General features: G+C 39.0%; 1 protein-coding gene across 1 annotated transcript in view; it reads left to right on the top strand.

The window, feature by feature from the left end:
* Nucleotides 1-16,734, top strand: part of dnah6 (dynein, axonemal, heavy chain 6) — an 85,183-nt gene that overhangs the window by 15,460 nt on the left and 52,989 nt on the right. Inside the window, exons 21-35 of the mRNA XM_034128179.1 lie at nucleotides 591-687; nucleotides 1,600-1,822; nucleotides 2,032-2,196; nucleotides 3,069-3,179; nucleotides 3,428-3,553; nucleotides 5,173-5,328; nucleotides 6,185-6,346; nucleotides 8,184-8,321; nucleotides 8,805-8,972; nucleotides 9,062-9,210; nucleotides 11,833-11,940; nucleotides 12,160-12,286; nucleotides 13,292-13,504; nucleotides 14,140-14,361; nucleotides 15,268-15,390. Coding sequence (XP_033984070.1) covers nucleotides 591-687; nucleotides 1,600-1,822; nucleotides 2,032-2,196; nucleotides 3,069-3,179; nucleotides 3,428-3,553; nucleotides 5,173-5,328; nucleotides 6,185-6,346; nucleotides 8,184-8,321; nucleotides 8,805-8,972; nucleotides 9,062-9,210; nucleotides 11,833-11,940; nucleotides 12,160-12,286; nucleotides 13,292-13,504; nucleotides 14,140-14,361; nucleotides 15,268-15,390 — 2,288 coding nt within the window. The remainder of the gene's footprint in view (nucleotides 1-590; nucleotides 688-1,599; nucleotides 1,823-2,031; nucleotides 2,197-3,068; nucleotides 3,180-3,427; nucleotides 3,554-5,172; nucleotides 5,329-6,184; nucleotides 6,347-8,183; nucleotides 8,322-8,804; nucleotides 8,973-9,061; nucleotides 9,211-11,832; nucleotides 11,941-12,159; nucleotides 12,287-13,291; nucleotides 13,505-14,139; nucleotides 14,362-15,267; nucleotides 15,391-16,734) is intronic.

Raw genomic sequence — 16,734 nt, 5'->3', positions numbered from 1 at the left:
AAACTCATTATATCGTGGGACCCTGTATCTCTGAAATATATTACATTTACAAATGATCTGGAAAAGAAGTATCACAAAAGAAACCTGATTACTTTTGGATAGCATCCGTATGAAATGCACTGCAAATAAACACAAGTGTACTATGTAGGAATACAACCTAGCCAATTGCTGCCTTTTTCCAGATTCATCTTACAAAGATTTAAAGATGCCCTATAACTATTTCCTGTTTTCTTTTGCCTTTGATGTCGTGTGTTGCATACCTACAGAAGGCTCATGTCATCCCCTGCACATTCTTTATTCCATAAATGCCGCACTGAGAGATTAAACAAAGAAAGAGGGCGACATTTCCAACCTGTTCAAAACAAATGTGAACTTGAGGTCATCATGATGAAGATTAGATTTGGGACTTGTGATATGTTGAGATGTGTGCACGTGTGCTTTGTAATACATCGTTTTTATATTGTAGTCCTGATAAATAATCATAATAATTGTTTTAATATACCAGTTATCTGATTATGTCTTTAATGATGTCACTGTTAAGGAATCCAGTTACCTTTGCTTCACTCAGGCTCTTGTTTTATCTTACACAGACCTGCTGGAGACTTTCCAGCACAACAACGAACTTTTGGATGAGATACAGAAGTGTCTGGAAGACTACTTGGAGTCCAAGAGAGTCATTTTCCCCAGGTATACGCACACTTGGCTTTTTACATATTATATAAAAAAGCAAAGGATAACATTTTCTACTATACTTTGCCTTATTTTTTTTTTTCTACAACAGCATTTCAGGTCCATTGTAGGTTACAAAAAGAAATGTAAAAAACGAAGTCGGTGTAGAAGGGTTATATTATCTGAGAATAAAATGGTGGATTTAATAGAAACAAATATACAGTATATTGTATGACATCTTAAAGTCATGAATTTGCGAGTCATCCAGTGCAGACTAGTGCAGGGCTAGTGGCTATGGTGTTAATTACTATCATGTTTTTTTAAACAAACAATATCCTTTCACTTTGCGATGTTAGATTTGATTAGTTTAGATTTATTTATATAATCCTAATGTTGGGAAATGGTTCAAATTGAAGTCAATAAAGTAAATCTAATCAAATCCAGCAACAGAAATATTGGGCCGTTCGGTAGCTTGCTTGGTAGAGCTTGAAGCCCATGTACTGGGGCTCAGTCTCTCATATAAAGGCTTCATTTGTCCAAAAAAAGAAAAATAATAATAATAATTTCCCCCAGATGTATCACAGAAGCACTTTATTCCAGTGAAAATCCCATTTTTCTAATTATTTTTTTTTTACTAAAAGGGGCCTAATATGCTTTTTGGGTGACCCTCCATGGAGAGTTTCTCTCCCACACACTCCCCCCGGCCTGAAATGCCTCCATTGGACTCCTTTGTTTTCTTCTGTAACATAATGACATCACTATGTAACACCCGCACTACTGTTGACTACCGATCCAACACATTTAACCTCCAATATACATAGTGTCCCTCTGAGAGCTTGATAAACCTCTCTCTCCGGTGAGTCATTAACATGGTGTTGTGGCTGCTGATGATAAGCAGCCTGATAATTCCTCTGTCTATCTGTCTCCCAGGTTCTGCTTCTTATCTAACGATGAGCTACTAAAGATCCTGGCTCAGACAAGAAACCCACAGGCGGTGCAGCCCCATCTTAGGAAGTGTTTCGATGCCATTATAAGGCTCGACTTTGCCTTGCTGGACGAACAATCTCCTGGGGCTATCGCAGGAAGTGAGTCCAACCAGGAGTCCATCTACAGCAAAGACATCCTGAGCATGGTTTCTCCTGAGGGAGAGAAGGTCAGCTATGAGTCACCTTTACACCTACTGTATCCTCTTGTGTTCTTTTTTCAATAATGACCGCCTCGCTGCACATTATCCCTTACTTGTCCCGCTTTGATCACAAAAGGGCAAATCTAAGGAGAATTGACCCAGAGGATTCACTGCAAACCTTTATTAAAGCATGTCCTTCACTGTAACTGATCCTGCCTTTCTGTGTGTAAGTGCAGGTGGCTTTGACTAAAGGTCTGAAGGCGCAGGGTAATGTGGAGGACTGGCTCTGTAAGGTGGAGGAGGCCATGTTCAACTCACTGCGCCGCCTCAGCAAGGCCGCCATCGCTGACTACCAGGTCAAATCCAGAGAGGAGTGGGTGATGGCTGGACATGCATCGCAGGTACACACACGCAAACATAATGCATCCCAAAAACATTGTCAATGTAAACATTTGTTATCAATTTGTCAGCTTTAATGCAAAAGGCATATATTTTGGAACTGGTTTCAGTTTTTTTTTTCAATCTTAGCTCCTTTAATCAGTTAATAAAAAAATGGTACTGCTAAGTATAGACCCCTTAGACACTTCAAGACAACATATTCCTATTTAAACCCAATAAAACCCTAATGCATTATTACACAGCCATTACAGAATGGAGTCAGACATTTTATAATAGCAGGGTTTGAATCTAAAGTTCTCAATTTTGGCCAAGTTACGGTAAATACAATACTTTATTATAATACAAACTTATCGGCCTTGCATTGCCAATATGAAATGCAAGACATTGTTAGACATATTTCCTAGTCAATTTCTCTTTGCTGATATATTATTTTCCAAACTAACTCTTATCTTTGCATCTCCCTTGATTGTTTAGACCGAGACAAAATGTAACCACTTAATAAAGCTTTGATTGATTTTGCAATTTATTTCGTTATCTGTAATCCATATCCAATTAACTCATTAGTTGGTTGTTATTTAAGTATTATAGTTTAAACTTTATTTCATCTTGTTGTGTTTGCCCGGTAAAGATATATTTTCTTAAAATGCACCAAAAAAGCCTTTCAAAGTCGTTGTGTAGTGATGTGTGTTCGTGTGTGTGTGTGTGTGTGTGTGTGTGTGTGTGTGTGTGTGTGTGTGTGTGTGTGTGTGTGTGTGTGTGTGTGTGTGTGTGTGTGTGTGTGTGTGTGTGCGCGTGCCTGTGCGTGTGCGTGGGTGGTATGTTTGTGTGTGTGTGTGTGTGGTATATGTGTGTGGTGTGTGTGTGTGTCCACCAGGTGGTGCTGACCATCTCCCAGTTGATGTGGTGCAGGGACATGGACGCCTGCCTGGAGGGAGACCACGACCACTTTGCTGCCCTGCAGGAATTTGAACTCATTAACATTGATGTAATACACCTTATTAAATTACTTCTCACTTTTCACTGAATTAAAAAAAAATAGACAATGTTTACATAAAATATAAATATGTGAGAAACAGGTAAATATAACTAAATATGACAAATATTCTATACTTAATAAGCCGTTTCAATATTTAGTATTGCTACTTAAATCTGAGTACATTTTCCACAACTGTTGCTTTTTTTTCCTTTGGAACTTTTACTCTTAAAACCTGGTTGTGTTTGTGTGTATTCCAGAGGCTGATTGCCCTGGCAGCGTTGGTACGAGGAGAGCTGCCTGCTTTACACCGTAACATCATCACTGCCCTCATCACCACCGACGTCCACGCAAGGGATATTGTAACAGACCTCATCCAGCAGAAGGTAAAATAGTGCTGCGTGCAAACACATGCAGACACCATGAAACAGCTTACAGTATATGGATGTCTGTCTTTGGCTTGGTAGAGTGTCGCAGTTTTGTACAAAGCCAAATAAAGTCACTCAAGTCATAAATATGCAAGAAAAAGATTAAATGAGATTAAAATGAAAATGTAATTATAAATTAAAAGAAAAAACCTTGAAAACCCATTTTCTATAGTACATTTATTTTTCATTTATCTCAGATAATATCAATGTTTTTTGTAGTAAATTTGCAACTTAAGTCTTGTATTATTAATCACAATTGTACTCCTCCTCTTTTTTGTATCTTACCCTACATTGGCCCTAATATGAGATAAGATGCCAAAGAAAGATCGAATTAGGTTAGATAGGGCAAAGCAGCACATCTGTATGGTTTTTTAACTTAATAGTCAGCAGTAAGCAATTTCCCACATGTATAGCAAGAGAAGCTGATAATAGAGTGGTGCAGTGATGATGTATTTTTGTACGCCGACCTCGAAGATGGAGCCCCAAGGGCTAGCACAACTAAAAGCAATGGGATTTTCCCATTGGAATTTGAATAATTGCGGAAAAAGATATACAGAAAACAAACATTTATGATTCATGTGATGACACGTTTTCTACAGCAAGATAGAACACCACTTTTTTTGTAGTTAAGGCATAAATGCTTAATACTTAACATTAGGCTTTAAACAAACTAAATAACATTTGCGTGTCACCACCGCTAAACTTAATGCACACTTTTAATAATAATAATAATAGCTTGGATTTATATAGCGCCTTTCATGAGACCCAAGGTCGCTTTACAAAGAAAAACAGGAGTAAAAGCAAACAAACAAAAACAAAATGCAGTCAGACAAACAGTCAGACAGACAACAAATCAATTAGGGGCCGAAGGCCTTGGCAAACAGATGGGACTTGAGGGCCCTTTTGAAGGCGTCAAGCGTGGGGATGTTGCGGATCTCCGCAGGGAGAGCGTTCCAGAGGGTGGGGGCTGCCACACTGAAGGCTCTGTCCCCGAAGGTTCGCAGGTTGGTGCGGGGGGTGGTAAGCAGGCCAGAGTCTGAAGACCGCAGGTTCCGGGGTGGGGCATGTGGGCGGAGGATGTCCGATAGGTACTGGGGGGCATGGGCATGGAGGGACTTGTAGGTAAGGAGGAGGACTTTGTAGGTTATGCGGGACTTGACCGGCAGCCAGTGGAGGTGGATGAGGGTGGGAGTGATGTGCTGCCACGGCTTTGTATGTGTGAGTACCCTAGCAGCACAGTTTTGAACATACTGGAGCCTGTCCAGGGTTTTGTTGGGAACCCCAAACAGGACACCATTGCAGTAGTCCAAGCGGGAGGTAACGAAAGCAGCCTAGGTATAAAAGTCACTGTCTTCAGTTAACCACAGATCTTACTTCAGAAACAAAAACTCATTCAAAGTACATTGACTTCTAGACAAGGGAACCAGAAGTGCTAAAATGCTAACTCATTCCCGTGTTTAGGACTCACTCCTTCACCGCTCTATAACAGGTACAGGACATGACCGGGGATTTTCATTTGATGGTAAAATAGCTTTTATAACTTGCCACATTAAAGTATCTCCATCATTCTTCTTCAGGTGGACTCCAGGTCTAACTTTGAGTGGCAGCGGCAGCTACGCTACTACTGGGACCTGGACCAGGACACCTGTGTTGCCAAAATGGCTCTGTCCACTTACATCTACGGCTATGAATACCTGGGAGCCTGTCCTAGACTGGTTATCACACCACTCACTGTAAGTAGCACATTAATACACATGGGTAATGGTACTGAGACACAAGCAGACCTACAGTATACTGTAGATGCCTAAGCCACTCCCAACATTAATCAACCCCCTGTAAACCCTCCTAGCTACCAAACCACTATATAGTGTGGAACAAAAAACATATTTTACCATTTCTGCCTGTCACCATTTTTACATCTCAATATAAGATTTAAGAAAATGTATATCTTACATTTGCTATTTAATCTTTTCAGTGGGCGCTTAGGCCATGACCAGTAGTCAATAAGTGGCCTTTCTGCATTTTTAAACATATATTTATTCATAGGTTAACACATAACACAACAAGTGGGCAGTTAGGGCATGCAGTACATATTTCAATTTGCACTGTTCAAGACCCTATGTTTTTAGATTTAAAAGGAATCTCTCCGGGGAACATCAGCTTATCGTGGTGGAGAGGTTTGTGTGTCCATATGAGGCGGGGCAGTGTTGTCTGGAGCCTTGTGTTCCTGGTACGGTCTCTCATGGCAAATGTCTCTCAGACAAGGGGCCTGACTAAGAATGGTTCAAGAAAAGACCCCATGAAAGATGGAGAAAGAAGGGAAGTTACCTGGCCCAGAGGGAAGCCCAGGGTCCCCTTCTGGAGCCAACCCGACTCCGGATGAGCGGTTGAAGATGGATGGTGGTCTAGAAACACTTATATTATTGCAGTGTAAATGGGTGCAAACTACCCCCTTTTGGCCCTCCTTACATTTTTCTGTACATGACAAACATTAATAAATGATTGTGCTGCAGCAGCTAAACGTATATATATCTGTTTCATAGTTTGTATCACTGTTAGTCAAACTGTCCTTTCTCCCCCCTTCCCCAGGACCGTTGCTACCTGTGTCTGATGGGAGCTCTACAGCTGGACCTGGGAGGGGCTCCAGCTGGGCCAGCGGGGACGGGCAAAACAGAGACCACCAAGGACCTGGCTAAAGCTATGGCTATTCAGTGTGTGGTCTTCAACTGCTCTGACGGACTCGACTACAAGGTCAGCCATGACAAACCATATTCATCTATAACCCACATCCTTTCATTCAGGAATTTGTACCTCCTTTTTTGCCATCCCCCGCACTTATTTATATGTGAACCAATGGATTAGGAAGTACTTGGATATTTTATTTAAGTAATACTAGTCATATCACAGTGTAAAAAGACACTGTTACATAAAAAGTCATACCTAAAAAAAAAACTAAAATCATCAAAAGATGAATAAAGTACCAACATTTGAAGTCAGATATTAAAGAATAGCCAATTTAAAATTATATATTTATACTTTACTATTGTATTATGAATGAATGTACCGGTATGTATGTGTATACAACTTTAATATTGCAGATGGCTAATTGTAAATATTATGTATTTAATATTCTTCTTTATACAAAGCTTGGAAGATTCGGAATTTCCCCCTTGGGGTAAATATAGTCTTATTTCAATATTAATATCATTATCAGTATCATATACTGTTCATATTTTCTTTGTATTTAATCAGAAAATGTGACTACAAACTGTTCTAATGTAATACTGTTGTAAATTAAATAGAGAAAATAGTGTAAAACTTATATCTTGAGAAGTATCTGAGTAAATCAAAAGTAGCAAAAAAGTCAATGAATGAAATGAGTATGCATACTTACTCAGTTACTTCCCAGCATTGCTTAATCAAATAACTCTCATTCTCTCTGTGCCTACTGGGAAATACCACTAGATGGCACTATTGCAATAGCAGTGACGTGCCAGAGACAGGTTTACATTGTTTTGTGCTTCTGAAACATTTCCTTAAGGCACATTTATTTTTCCTTTCCTCTCTGATCTTTAATTATATTTTCTGCTGTTTGAAAAAACAACCAAATTGATACAGCAGCATTTTTTACAAGTCATTACATGTGAGTGAAAAATAATAAAAACACCACAAAAATCAACAATAAATATGCACATATCAACAGGCAAAAGATAAATACACTTTTATTTATAGATCTATATATAGCTGTAGAGTATCTTTATCTAAGTCATCCTTTTTTTAAATATGTTTCCAACAGTCAAAAAGAACCAAAGTGCTGATATTTCATCAGAGTGTAATAACCTTCAATTATGCATAATAATAAATCACTCTTTTATAAGCCCCAAAACATGAAATTGGGGCTTTAACCTTGAGACACTCTCATCGTTTCGATGTGATATTAAACAGTGATTTAGCTTGCAGTAAAGTTGGATCTGGAAAAACCATTCTCTCTACGTCTGCTGTAGTTAGCATTAGCTTTAGCATTAGCATTAGCTTTAGTATTAGCGTTAGCATTAGCTTTAGCATTAGCTTTAGCATTAGTGTTAGCGTGTGCTGCAGTGGGACAGGGCTTTGATTTAGCACTCTCTCGTTTATGTGTTAGTGTTTTTTGTCAGCTCTGCTCCACTGTGGCTTAGCAACATTAAACTGTAACATTTAATTTGGCTGTCCATGAGATATTAATAACTCTAGACGCTGTGTTTTATTAATTCATTAGTTTCACCCATTGGATGAAGTGACAGAACCCAAGTATGAAATATACTAACACTACCTGTCTCCTGCTCATGCAAACATATTCTTTGTATTCCCCAGCAAACATGGCAGCATTCTGCATCGAAAACATTGAAAAGCCGAAATCACATCTCTTTTCATTTTCTTTTACGTTAAAAATGAATATTCAGAGAGCTATATGGCAACTCTTTCACTTGAATAAAGGCACTGGTGGCCCACATTCATCTTTTAAAAAATAGAAGTAGAAATGACAACATAAACCTTTTATTATCTGACTAATAATATTTCTGTTTTGTGTTGTCACACTTCTGTCCTCCAGATGATGGGGCGCTTCTTCAGTGGGCTTGCTATGTCCGGTGCTTGGTGCTGTTTTGATGAATTCAACCGAATCGACATTGAAGTATTGTCTGTCATCGCTCAGCAGCTTATAACTATACGGAACGCCAAAGCTGATAAGGTACATCTAAACACACAAACACACACCACTATTGCAATGTTCAAAAGAATTACGAACACTGCTCTACTATCCTTTGATTCAAGTGTTTGCAAGTGGGGTGTTTTTTGACGTATTTTATGTTAAGAAAATGCCTTAAGTTTGTATAAACCACAGATCTTATTTTAGGCATCTAATCTAACATTTTCTAAATAACTTTGACTTCGAGACGAGGGAACCAGAAATGGTAAAATGCTAACCCATTTAGTTTTAGTCCTCATTCCTGCACCACACTATATGCTAAAAGTCCAACTGAATGGCATTCTGTGATCTAGTGTAGCATTACTGTTTATTCCCATGGAGACCATCAGATTCGGAGCCAGCACAGATTCCATAAATTAGAATTGAATCAGGTCCATAAATTGCTGCCACACGCAATCAGACTTTCCTCGCTTGTTTAGGACGTCACACTCGCACATAAACATTTCCCTCCACTGTTCCACGCAGCTGTCCAAGTTTCATTTTGAGGGTCGGGAGATCAAGCTGGTGATGACGTGTGCTGCGTTCATCACCATGAACCCGGGTTACGCCGGGAGAACAGAGCTCCCCGACAACCTCAAAGCTCTCTTCAGACCTATCGCCATGATGGTGCCCAACTATGCCCTGATTGCTGAGGTAAACCCTGCGTGGGCCATGATTGAATTATGCTGGTTTATTTTCTCTTTCAATTGTCTCTCACTCCTTTGTTTCTCCGCTCTCTGCAGGTGAGTTTGTACTCCGAGGGATTCGAGTCCAGTAAGACCCTGGCGAGGAAAATGACCCAAATGTACAAGCTGTGCTCGGAGCAGCTGTCTCAGCAGGACCACTACGACTTCGGCATGAGAGCCGTCAAGTCCGTCCTGGTCATGGCAGGGTCAGGCCACCCACTCATGCATACACAATAACACGTCTGTGCACTCATATAGAGACATTCACCTTTTCAGGCATGTCCCAGAAGGACCATTGTTACCATGGCGCTCACACATGCATAAATACACAAAGTGTATTTAGCAAACATTAACAGAATGCTGATATGTATGCTAAACAGCACAGTTGTCATTAGTAGTTTGTTGCAGAGGCAGTCATCATCAGTGAGCTTAAAGGTCATGCTTTGTACTGAACCTTCATATATTTAGCTTCAATTTTAATCATACGAAAAGCCTCAAAATATTTAATTCTGCACATGTGATTACGCATATCAGTTAGGTAACAGGCAAAAAAAAAATGTATCTCAAGTCAAAATGATCTAAATGCAGGCAGGCAGCAGCCGAGACCAATAGCATGTTTGTTTTTCTCCAAAATGAACATTATGGAGCGCTGTTTTAACATCTTAATCTGCTAATATTATCAAGATGTATTCATTGGTAGCAGAACGTTTTTGTTTTATTGTGAAAGACTGGCACCTTTTTTCAGCAAAGAGGACAGTGGAGATAAAACACAGACTACAAGAGCAGACTGACATTTTAAATATATATCCTTTATTTAAAGGTGGGGTAGGTAATTCAATTCAGAAACACTTTGTGTTATATTCCATGGAATGCTCTTAACATCCCGATAGCAATGAATATATTAAATGCTTTGACAATAAATCCATAAAAAATGTCATCTGTGGAAGCTGTAGTACTGTAAAAAGCAAGACCAATCATTTTAGCCGACCCGGCTAAAATAACTGGATGGCCTTCCTGCCTGTCAGCCTTCCATCTGTGCACAAACTTATCTCGTGCCCTCATTGGTCATGTGCGCGTTCGTGTGTGTTGGAGGAGGGGCTCTGTAAGGAAGTCTGAAGGAAGGGGCAGATTTTTTTCGGCTGCGTACTTTCAAATTCTAGCGCACTCGAGCTGGTTTCTCCATTCTTACCTACCCTACCTTTAACCAGGTAAAAGTCTCATCAAAATCTATTTTTCAAGAGCGACCTGCCAAGAGGGCAGCATAATTGTCTCAAATAAAGAGGCAAGCATACGTTAATAAAATGAAGATCAAGGAAGTAGTAGCTAGTAAAGCAGTAAAAAGCTAAAACTATACATTTCACAGATTTGATCCTTTTCTTTCTTGGTATGACTAGCTTGATAACAGAAAACAATCGCTTTTGTTGCGTGTGGTATTGCTCACTTAGGCATATCCAACATAAGAGGAATGAAAGGTGAAACTCGTAAATAGATGAAGGAAAAGAGTAGGCAAAAAAAACACAAGATAATCATTTGCAGATGGCATAAACTGTTGATCCTAGTGTGCGTGGGCGCATAAATACATTTAAATGGATTTATTTTGAAAGAAAAAAATAGTTAATAGATGTTCCGCCGCTGATAAGACTGAAAACGACAAATGTTCACTCCGATGAAGACACAGCACTGTCGTAATGTTTGCACGGCTGCAAATCTATCAGTGCGCTCCGATTCCCCTCAGAGATTTGCTCTCCAAGATCTAAGTAGCACCTGAATCTGCATGCTGGAAGATGTGCGGAGAACCTGGATTCAAGTTTAATGGATCTTTTCGACCATTTGCGGTGAAAGTCCTGCTTTTTTCCAGTTGGTTATTAACCGAAGCTCGGGGAACTGTAATTAACTTGTGATTCATTGTCTGTCTCTGCCTACAAATGACTCCTTGACTGCTTGTTTCGGGCTAAGCACACGCTCATTATCTCCCACTCTAATGGTTTTTTCATTCAGTTTTTTTATACTCCAGCAGAGCCAACTTGTCTTCAGGATCATGCTGTGCAATATCAAATCATCAACTTACATGGACTGCTTATTACCTTTATTACATCTCCATTTCTAACGACTTTATATTTTCCACTGACAAATATGCCCGTTATAACATCAATCTCCCCATATTATTGATATTTATCTGAACGTAATGCACCAACATCTTTGCCTGTGTTGACACTTATGATGTCAAATGAAAAGTATTATTGGATTTTTCTTTTTAAACTGATTTCCTATGATATGTTAATGCATTTTTAATTAAAATGACTAGCTGGTTGATAGCTGGGAGTGAACAACAGATAGAAGATTGTTTTGTTGGTTGACCAAAACATAGTTAGAAATTAAGGAAACAGACCAATGACATCATTTTGTTGATACAGCTGAAGATTATAAACTATTTATGGAAAATAGCTATCCAAATCGTCAAATATGTGTTAAGTAAGGGATAATGTGCCATTCACAAATCCAAAGTTTTGTGCTCTCCAAAAATATTAAAAAAGAATCCCACTGTGTTTTCTGATGGAAGTACAGTGATGTGTTTTTTTGGCAACAGCTGACGTTAACTTGACCAGAGTTCTTTCTTCGGATTGATATGACTGCACATAGTTCCTTGATCAAAGCATAGCAGTATCCTCAGCAGCCGCCTGCTATCGAAAAAGAGAAGACCCCTCAATGTTCAAGTTAACCAATCAGAATGGTGTATTCAATTAAGCTGTGTTATATCTGGCAATGACTCTTACATGAACGCGTACATGAAATGCATGTCATTTATTTGAATAATGTGTGTGTTTTAGGTCTTTGAAGAGAGAAAACCCCCACCTCAGTGAGGATGTGGTCCTCATCAGAGCCCTGAGGGACTCCAACCTGCCAAAGTTCCTCACTGATGATGCTATGCTGTTTGGGTAAGCCTCTTAGACCTTTTAGAAAAAAGCACAACCCTTTCCTGGTGCAACGACTGTACACACACCTAAAATACCACTAGTTTATTACAATGGATCACACTTAAGATACGTTTTAATGAGAAAAAACTGTGATTTGTTTATTTCTGTAGAAACACAACATTGTATATTGTGTGTGTGCACTGTATGTGTTTATGTATTATACCCCCCCCTCTTTCCCAGTGGTATCCTATCGGACCTGTTCCCCGGTGTGAGTATTCCTGACCATGACTACGGCGTGCTACACACCACCATCCTGGAGTCTCTGGTGAAGCGAAACCTACAGCCGCTGGCTGGCATGACCAAGAAGGTACAAAACAGGGGGAAGTAATGTGTCTTCTTTTATTTTATTTTATTTTTTAAATGTTTTCCTTATGAAAGTTTTGATTTTCTGTATTTGGCTAATTTTCCTTACAATTTTGAATTATACACTTAGATTTAAAATGTAAATCTCATATTCCAATTTAGATGTAACATTAACATATAATAACAAGACTTAGATTTGTATCGAGATAGATTTGTCTCAATATTTTATTTTGTGAACAGTTTCAAAAGTGTGTTGTGACTATTACCACCTGAAAGGATATATACATAGAAGATCAGTCGTTTGGTGTCCCTGGGACTACAAGTTGCCAACCAAAGTAATAATCATTTCAATGTTGTGCTCTATTATAAATATTAAACCAATAAACCCATAATACTTACGCACATTTACATAATACAAATATTGAACGCTGCCCCTGGTTATTTAAAATAAATGATCATCTTCAGTCTTTGAAATGTAGAAGCCACGTCATCAGCAGGCCATCGCGAGCTACCTGAAAATGGCTGAGTGGGAAGAGTTGATTTTCTTTCAGACCGGTTGATAATATGTCTCGAAGCTCGGTCTGTGTAGAATTGAGATCCACAAATCCAATTTGAATTTGCAATGGAAAAACCGGATTCATAAATGACTAATAAAAAGTGGAAGATATTCAGGAATGCTTTTCATTTGGTCGTGAATCAGTTTAATGTATGCACAGACTGTTTTCATTATTTGTGGAATTTGTTTGATTTGCAGATCCGTTTTTAAATTTGCAAAACATTTCTTTTGTTTTGCATCTGTGGAAGGTGTTTTCTATTTACTGTGTACAGTTTTAAGGTTTGTTCACCCAAAATATCAAAAATACAACAAGAATAAACAAATATAATTCAGATGCTTCGTGTTTGTTCCACTTTAATAAGTTGTAGGCGTGAATGCATTTATTTTGTTTTGGAAACTCGGTCCATTCTCAAAACATGTCCTCCTTTCTACTTCTTCTTTCCATTCGACCAGGTGATCCAGCTGTATGAGACCATGTTAGTGCGTCATGGTGTCATGTTGGTGGGGCCTACAGGTGGAGGTAAGACCACGGTGTACAGAATCCTGGCAGACACACTGGAGACCCTACAGGCCACGGGGCACAAGGCTAACAACCCCTTCTTTCAGCACGTCAAGACCTACATCCTCAACCCCAAATCTGTCACCATGGGAGAGCTCTACGGAGAGGTACTGTAGGACAGGAGAATCAGATACACATCAGCTTCCTGTTTCCACACCACTCCACGACACTCTGCTCAGGCACTCATTCCACCAAGATGCGCCACAGGAAGTCATGACATGTTATTTATTGTCTATATTAATGTGCACATTGAACTTTAACGCCTTATGTTGATATACATATTTTATTTTATTTTTATATGTATGTATCTTACAATTGTGCATTCTTAATTAAACTTTATATACATATTTTTCTTCATTTTATTTTTATTTTATGTTTTATTGAACATTTGACTTTGTTTATATATTTATATTTATTTTAGCCTTTTATGACATTCTTGATCAAACCTATATGAATATCTTTATTCCATTTTATTTAATCTTTATATGGACATTTTACTCGATATTTATATTTTTATTTCGTTGTTCTCAATTTTTTGTTGCGCATTCTTGGTTTAACTACCTACTGTATGTCCATAAAGTATTGTTTTCAATTTGAATAAATGTTCCTATTTTGTATTAATTAATTTATTCTAAAATGGAGCATCTGCTACGAAAACCCAATGTCCCCCGATAAAAATAAAGTATTCTTATTTTCCTCCGGTTCCCTTCTTACACGTTCATTATTTTCCTCAACTTCTCAGGTTAACACGTTAACAATGGAGTGGCGTGACGGACTGATGGCGCTGAGTGTCCGCCACGCGGTAAACGACACCACCGACGACCACAAGTGGGTGATCTGCGACGGCCCGGTGGACGCCCTGTGGATCGAGAACATGAACACGGTGCTGGACGACAACAAGATGCTCTGTATGGCCAACAGCGAGCGAATCAAACTCACCCCATCCATACACATGTTGTTCGAGGTTAGAGCTGAGTTTCATGCGTTCTGCTTCAGTGTGTACCTAGATGAGTTTGTGCATTTACACTGGGGACAGCAGTTTTTGAAACGGCTGATTTGGTCTCTTTTTTAAAGCCTAATTTATTTAAGAAAAGGTTGGCCAAATGGCTCGCAACAAGGTATGTTAACTAGATATTGATAACGTTTCGAGATATTTTGATTTACTTAATAAGACGGCGGACAATGAAATGTAAATAAATGAAAGCAATTTCAATTGTTGAAAAGGTAACAAAAGGTAAAGAAAAACGATTGATTCTTAAATTATACAAAAAAGCAATTATAAGTACGTTTACCAAATTCAAATCTTCTGTCTCTCTCTGTTAATGTAATATGCATGCTACTTGTGCAAATAACAACATTCTTGGATTTGTCGACACTCCTTTTTATGCACAGTGATGCTTTTTTTGCAGACCTGCCACAGTTATCTAACCCATACCAATACACCCATTACTTTTCCTTCTATTACATGTTGAAGACCATTTAAAAATACATTTATACATGTCATTTTTATAATCTGAGACCTAATGATCGCACCACTTTGTGACAATGACAAACAACCAGGACACCCAATTCTCAAGCCATGTCATTCTCGTATCCTGCACAGTAGTAAGCTTCTCTATCTGAATTTGAGTCATTTTGATGGAATATTCGTCAAAACAACACTGTCTCTGACTTTCTTTCTCCTTGACCTCCCATACCAAAGAGCACTATGTCTTGTGTCTTATCAGCTATTGTCAGACAGTCATGCCTGTGTCTGTTCTCTGAATATATTTGAAGATATATATGAGGTTTAAGGTTTGAATATATGTAAGCATAGGTTTACATTATACTAAAAGATAGTAATTGGCTTTGAAATGACTGTGTTTTTCAGGCCCAGGACTTGTCTGTAGCATCTCCAGCCACCGTCAGTCGCTGTGGGATGGTGTATATCGACCCAAATGAGCTCAAGTGGATGCCTTATGTCCAGACGTGGATCAGCGGTCTAGAAGCCAAGGTAGGACACTCCTCATCAGTGAGGAAAAAAGGCCTTTCAAAGTGGCTCAAATCACGTTCGTTGTATTTGAACAGAGATTCTCTACCTGGAGGGTCATTTATGCGAGTCTCCAGATGGTTTTCTAGAAGGAAAGAAAATGACATTTTAAATCAAACACCATAGTTTACACATTAAATCATTTGCCACTCACCCTTGAACTGGGCCTCAATCATGGATGTGTCAAGTGAACTGGATACAGCGATGGAGGAGGGACCTTGTTCATATCTATGAGAGTTGCTCAGTGGCGCATGAAGCCCAAAAAGGCTTGACTGTAGATACTAAAAGTTCTCTGATTATACGGGGACCTTGGCCTGTAGAGCATGAGCACTTGCGCTTTTCTTAAGCCCCGCTTCCAATTCAATTTGTCACAGCAAGTATCTGTTTAGGGATGACACTAATGTGATGTGAGAAAATAACTCAGGATTACAAAAATAATTGCATTAGAGGATATGATCTAATTTAGTATTCTCTGTGTGTGAATCTGTGGCTGTTTGAGCACTGGTAGGTGAAAGGTAATGTGCCTTTTCAGGCATTACAGGCAGAGAAACTTAAGCTTCAGCATAAACGTTGATGACAGAACAGAACATCACATCAACGTTTATAGCTTGCAGCAGCTTTTTCTGGGTGATTTTGGCTTCGCAGTTATTGTTTAACTCTGTCTCACTGTCTAATTGACCGAGACTAATCTGTTTGATGATAGTATACATATCTAAAGCTGTCATTTTACATTATTTGGCTGACAATTTATCCGAAGTCTTCAATACCATGTCATGTTGGATTAAGTACCTTGCCCAAGGACATTTGGACATGTTGACTGCAGGAAGTGAGATCGAACCGCCGTGTGTGGGAGAGAAACTCCCCATGGAGGGACATTTGTGATTTTAGCCTTTGCAGTCCATTTACATGCACAACATCCTATAGAGCTACAGAAAAGGGACAACCCCAGAAAGCATAAAAGGCTCCCTAAAGTAAAACTACCTTCTCCAAAAAAACACATTTTGACTGAGAGAGTCTGTCTCCCTGTATCTCTTGGGACTACAGTAGAAGTGCATTGACCGTAATTATTCTTATTTTCATTTTCTTTGTGCTCTGTCCCACACTCTCCTCCAGGTGCAATACCTGTTCAAGGAAACGTCTATTGTAACCTTTTAGAAAATACGCTATTTTATATAATGCCTCTTGCATTTACGTCACGCACAAAACAACCCCCATCACTCGCTGCAGAGAGCAGATGCTCAGTAGCAACCACAGGGGCACATTTTGTATGTAAAATTATACATTTCGGCCAAACTGTCTGTAACCTCA

Source organism: Trematomus bernacchii, unplaced genomic scaffold (genome assembly GCF_902827165.1).
Source record: "Trematomus bernacchii unplaced genomic scaffold, fTreBer1.1, whole genome shotgun sequence".
In the NCBI taxonomy this organism is placed as follows: Eukaryota; Metazoa; Chordata; class Actinopteri; order Perciformes; family Nototheniidae; genus Trematomus; species Trematomus bernacchii.
This window is presented reverse-complemented; position numbering and strand designations above follow the sequence as displayed.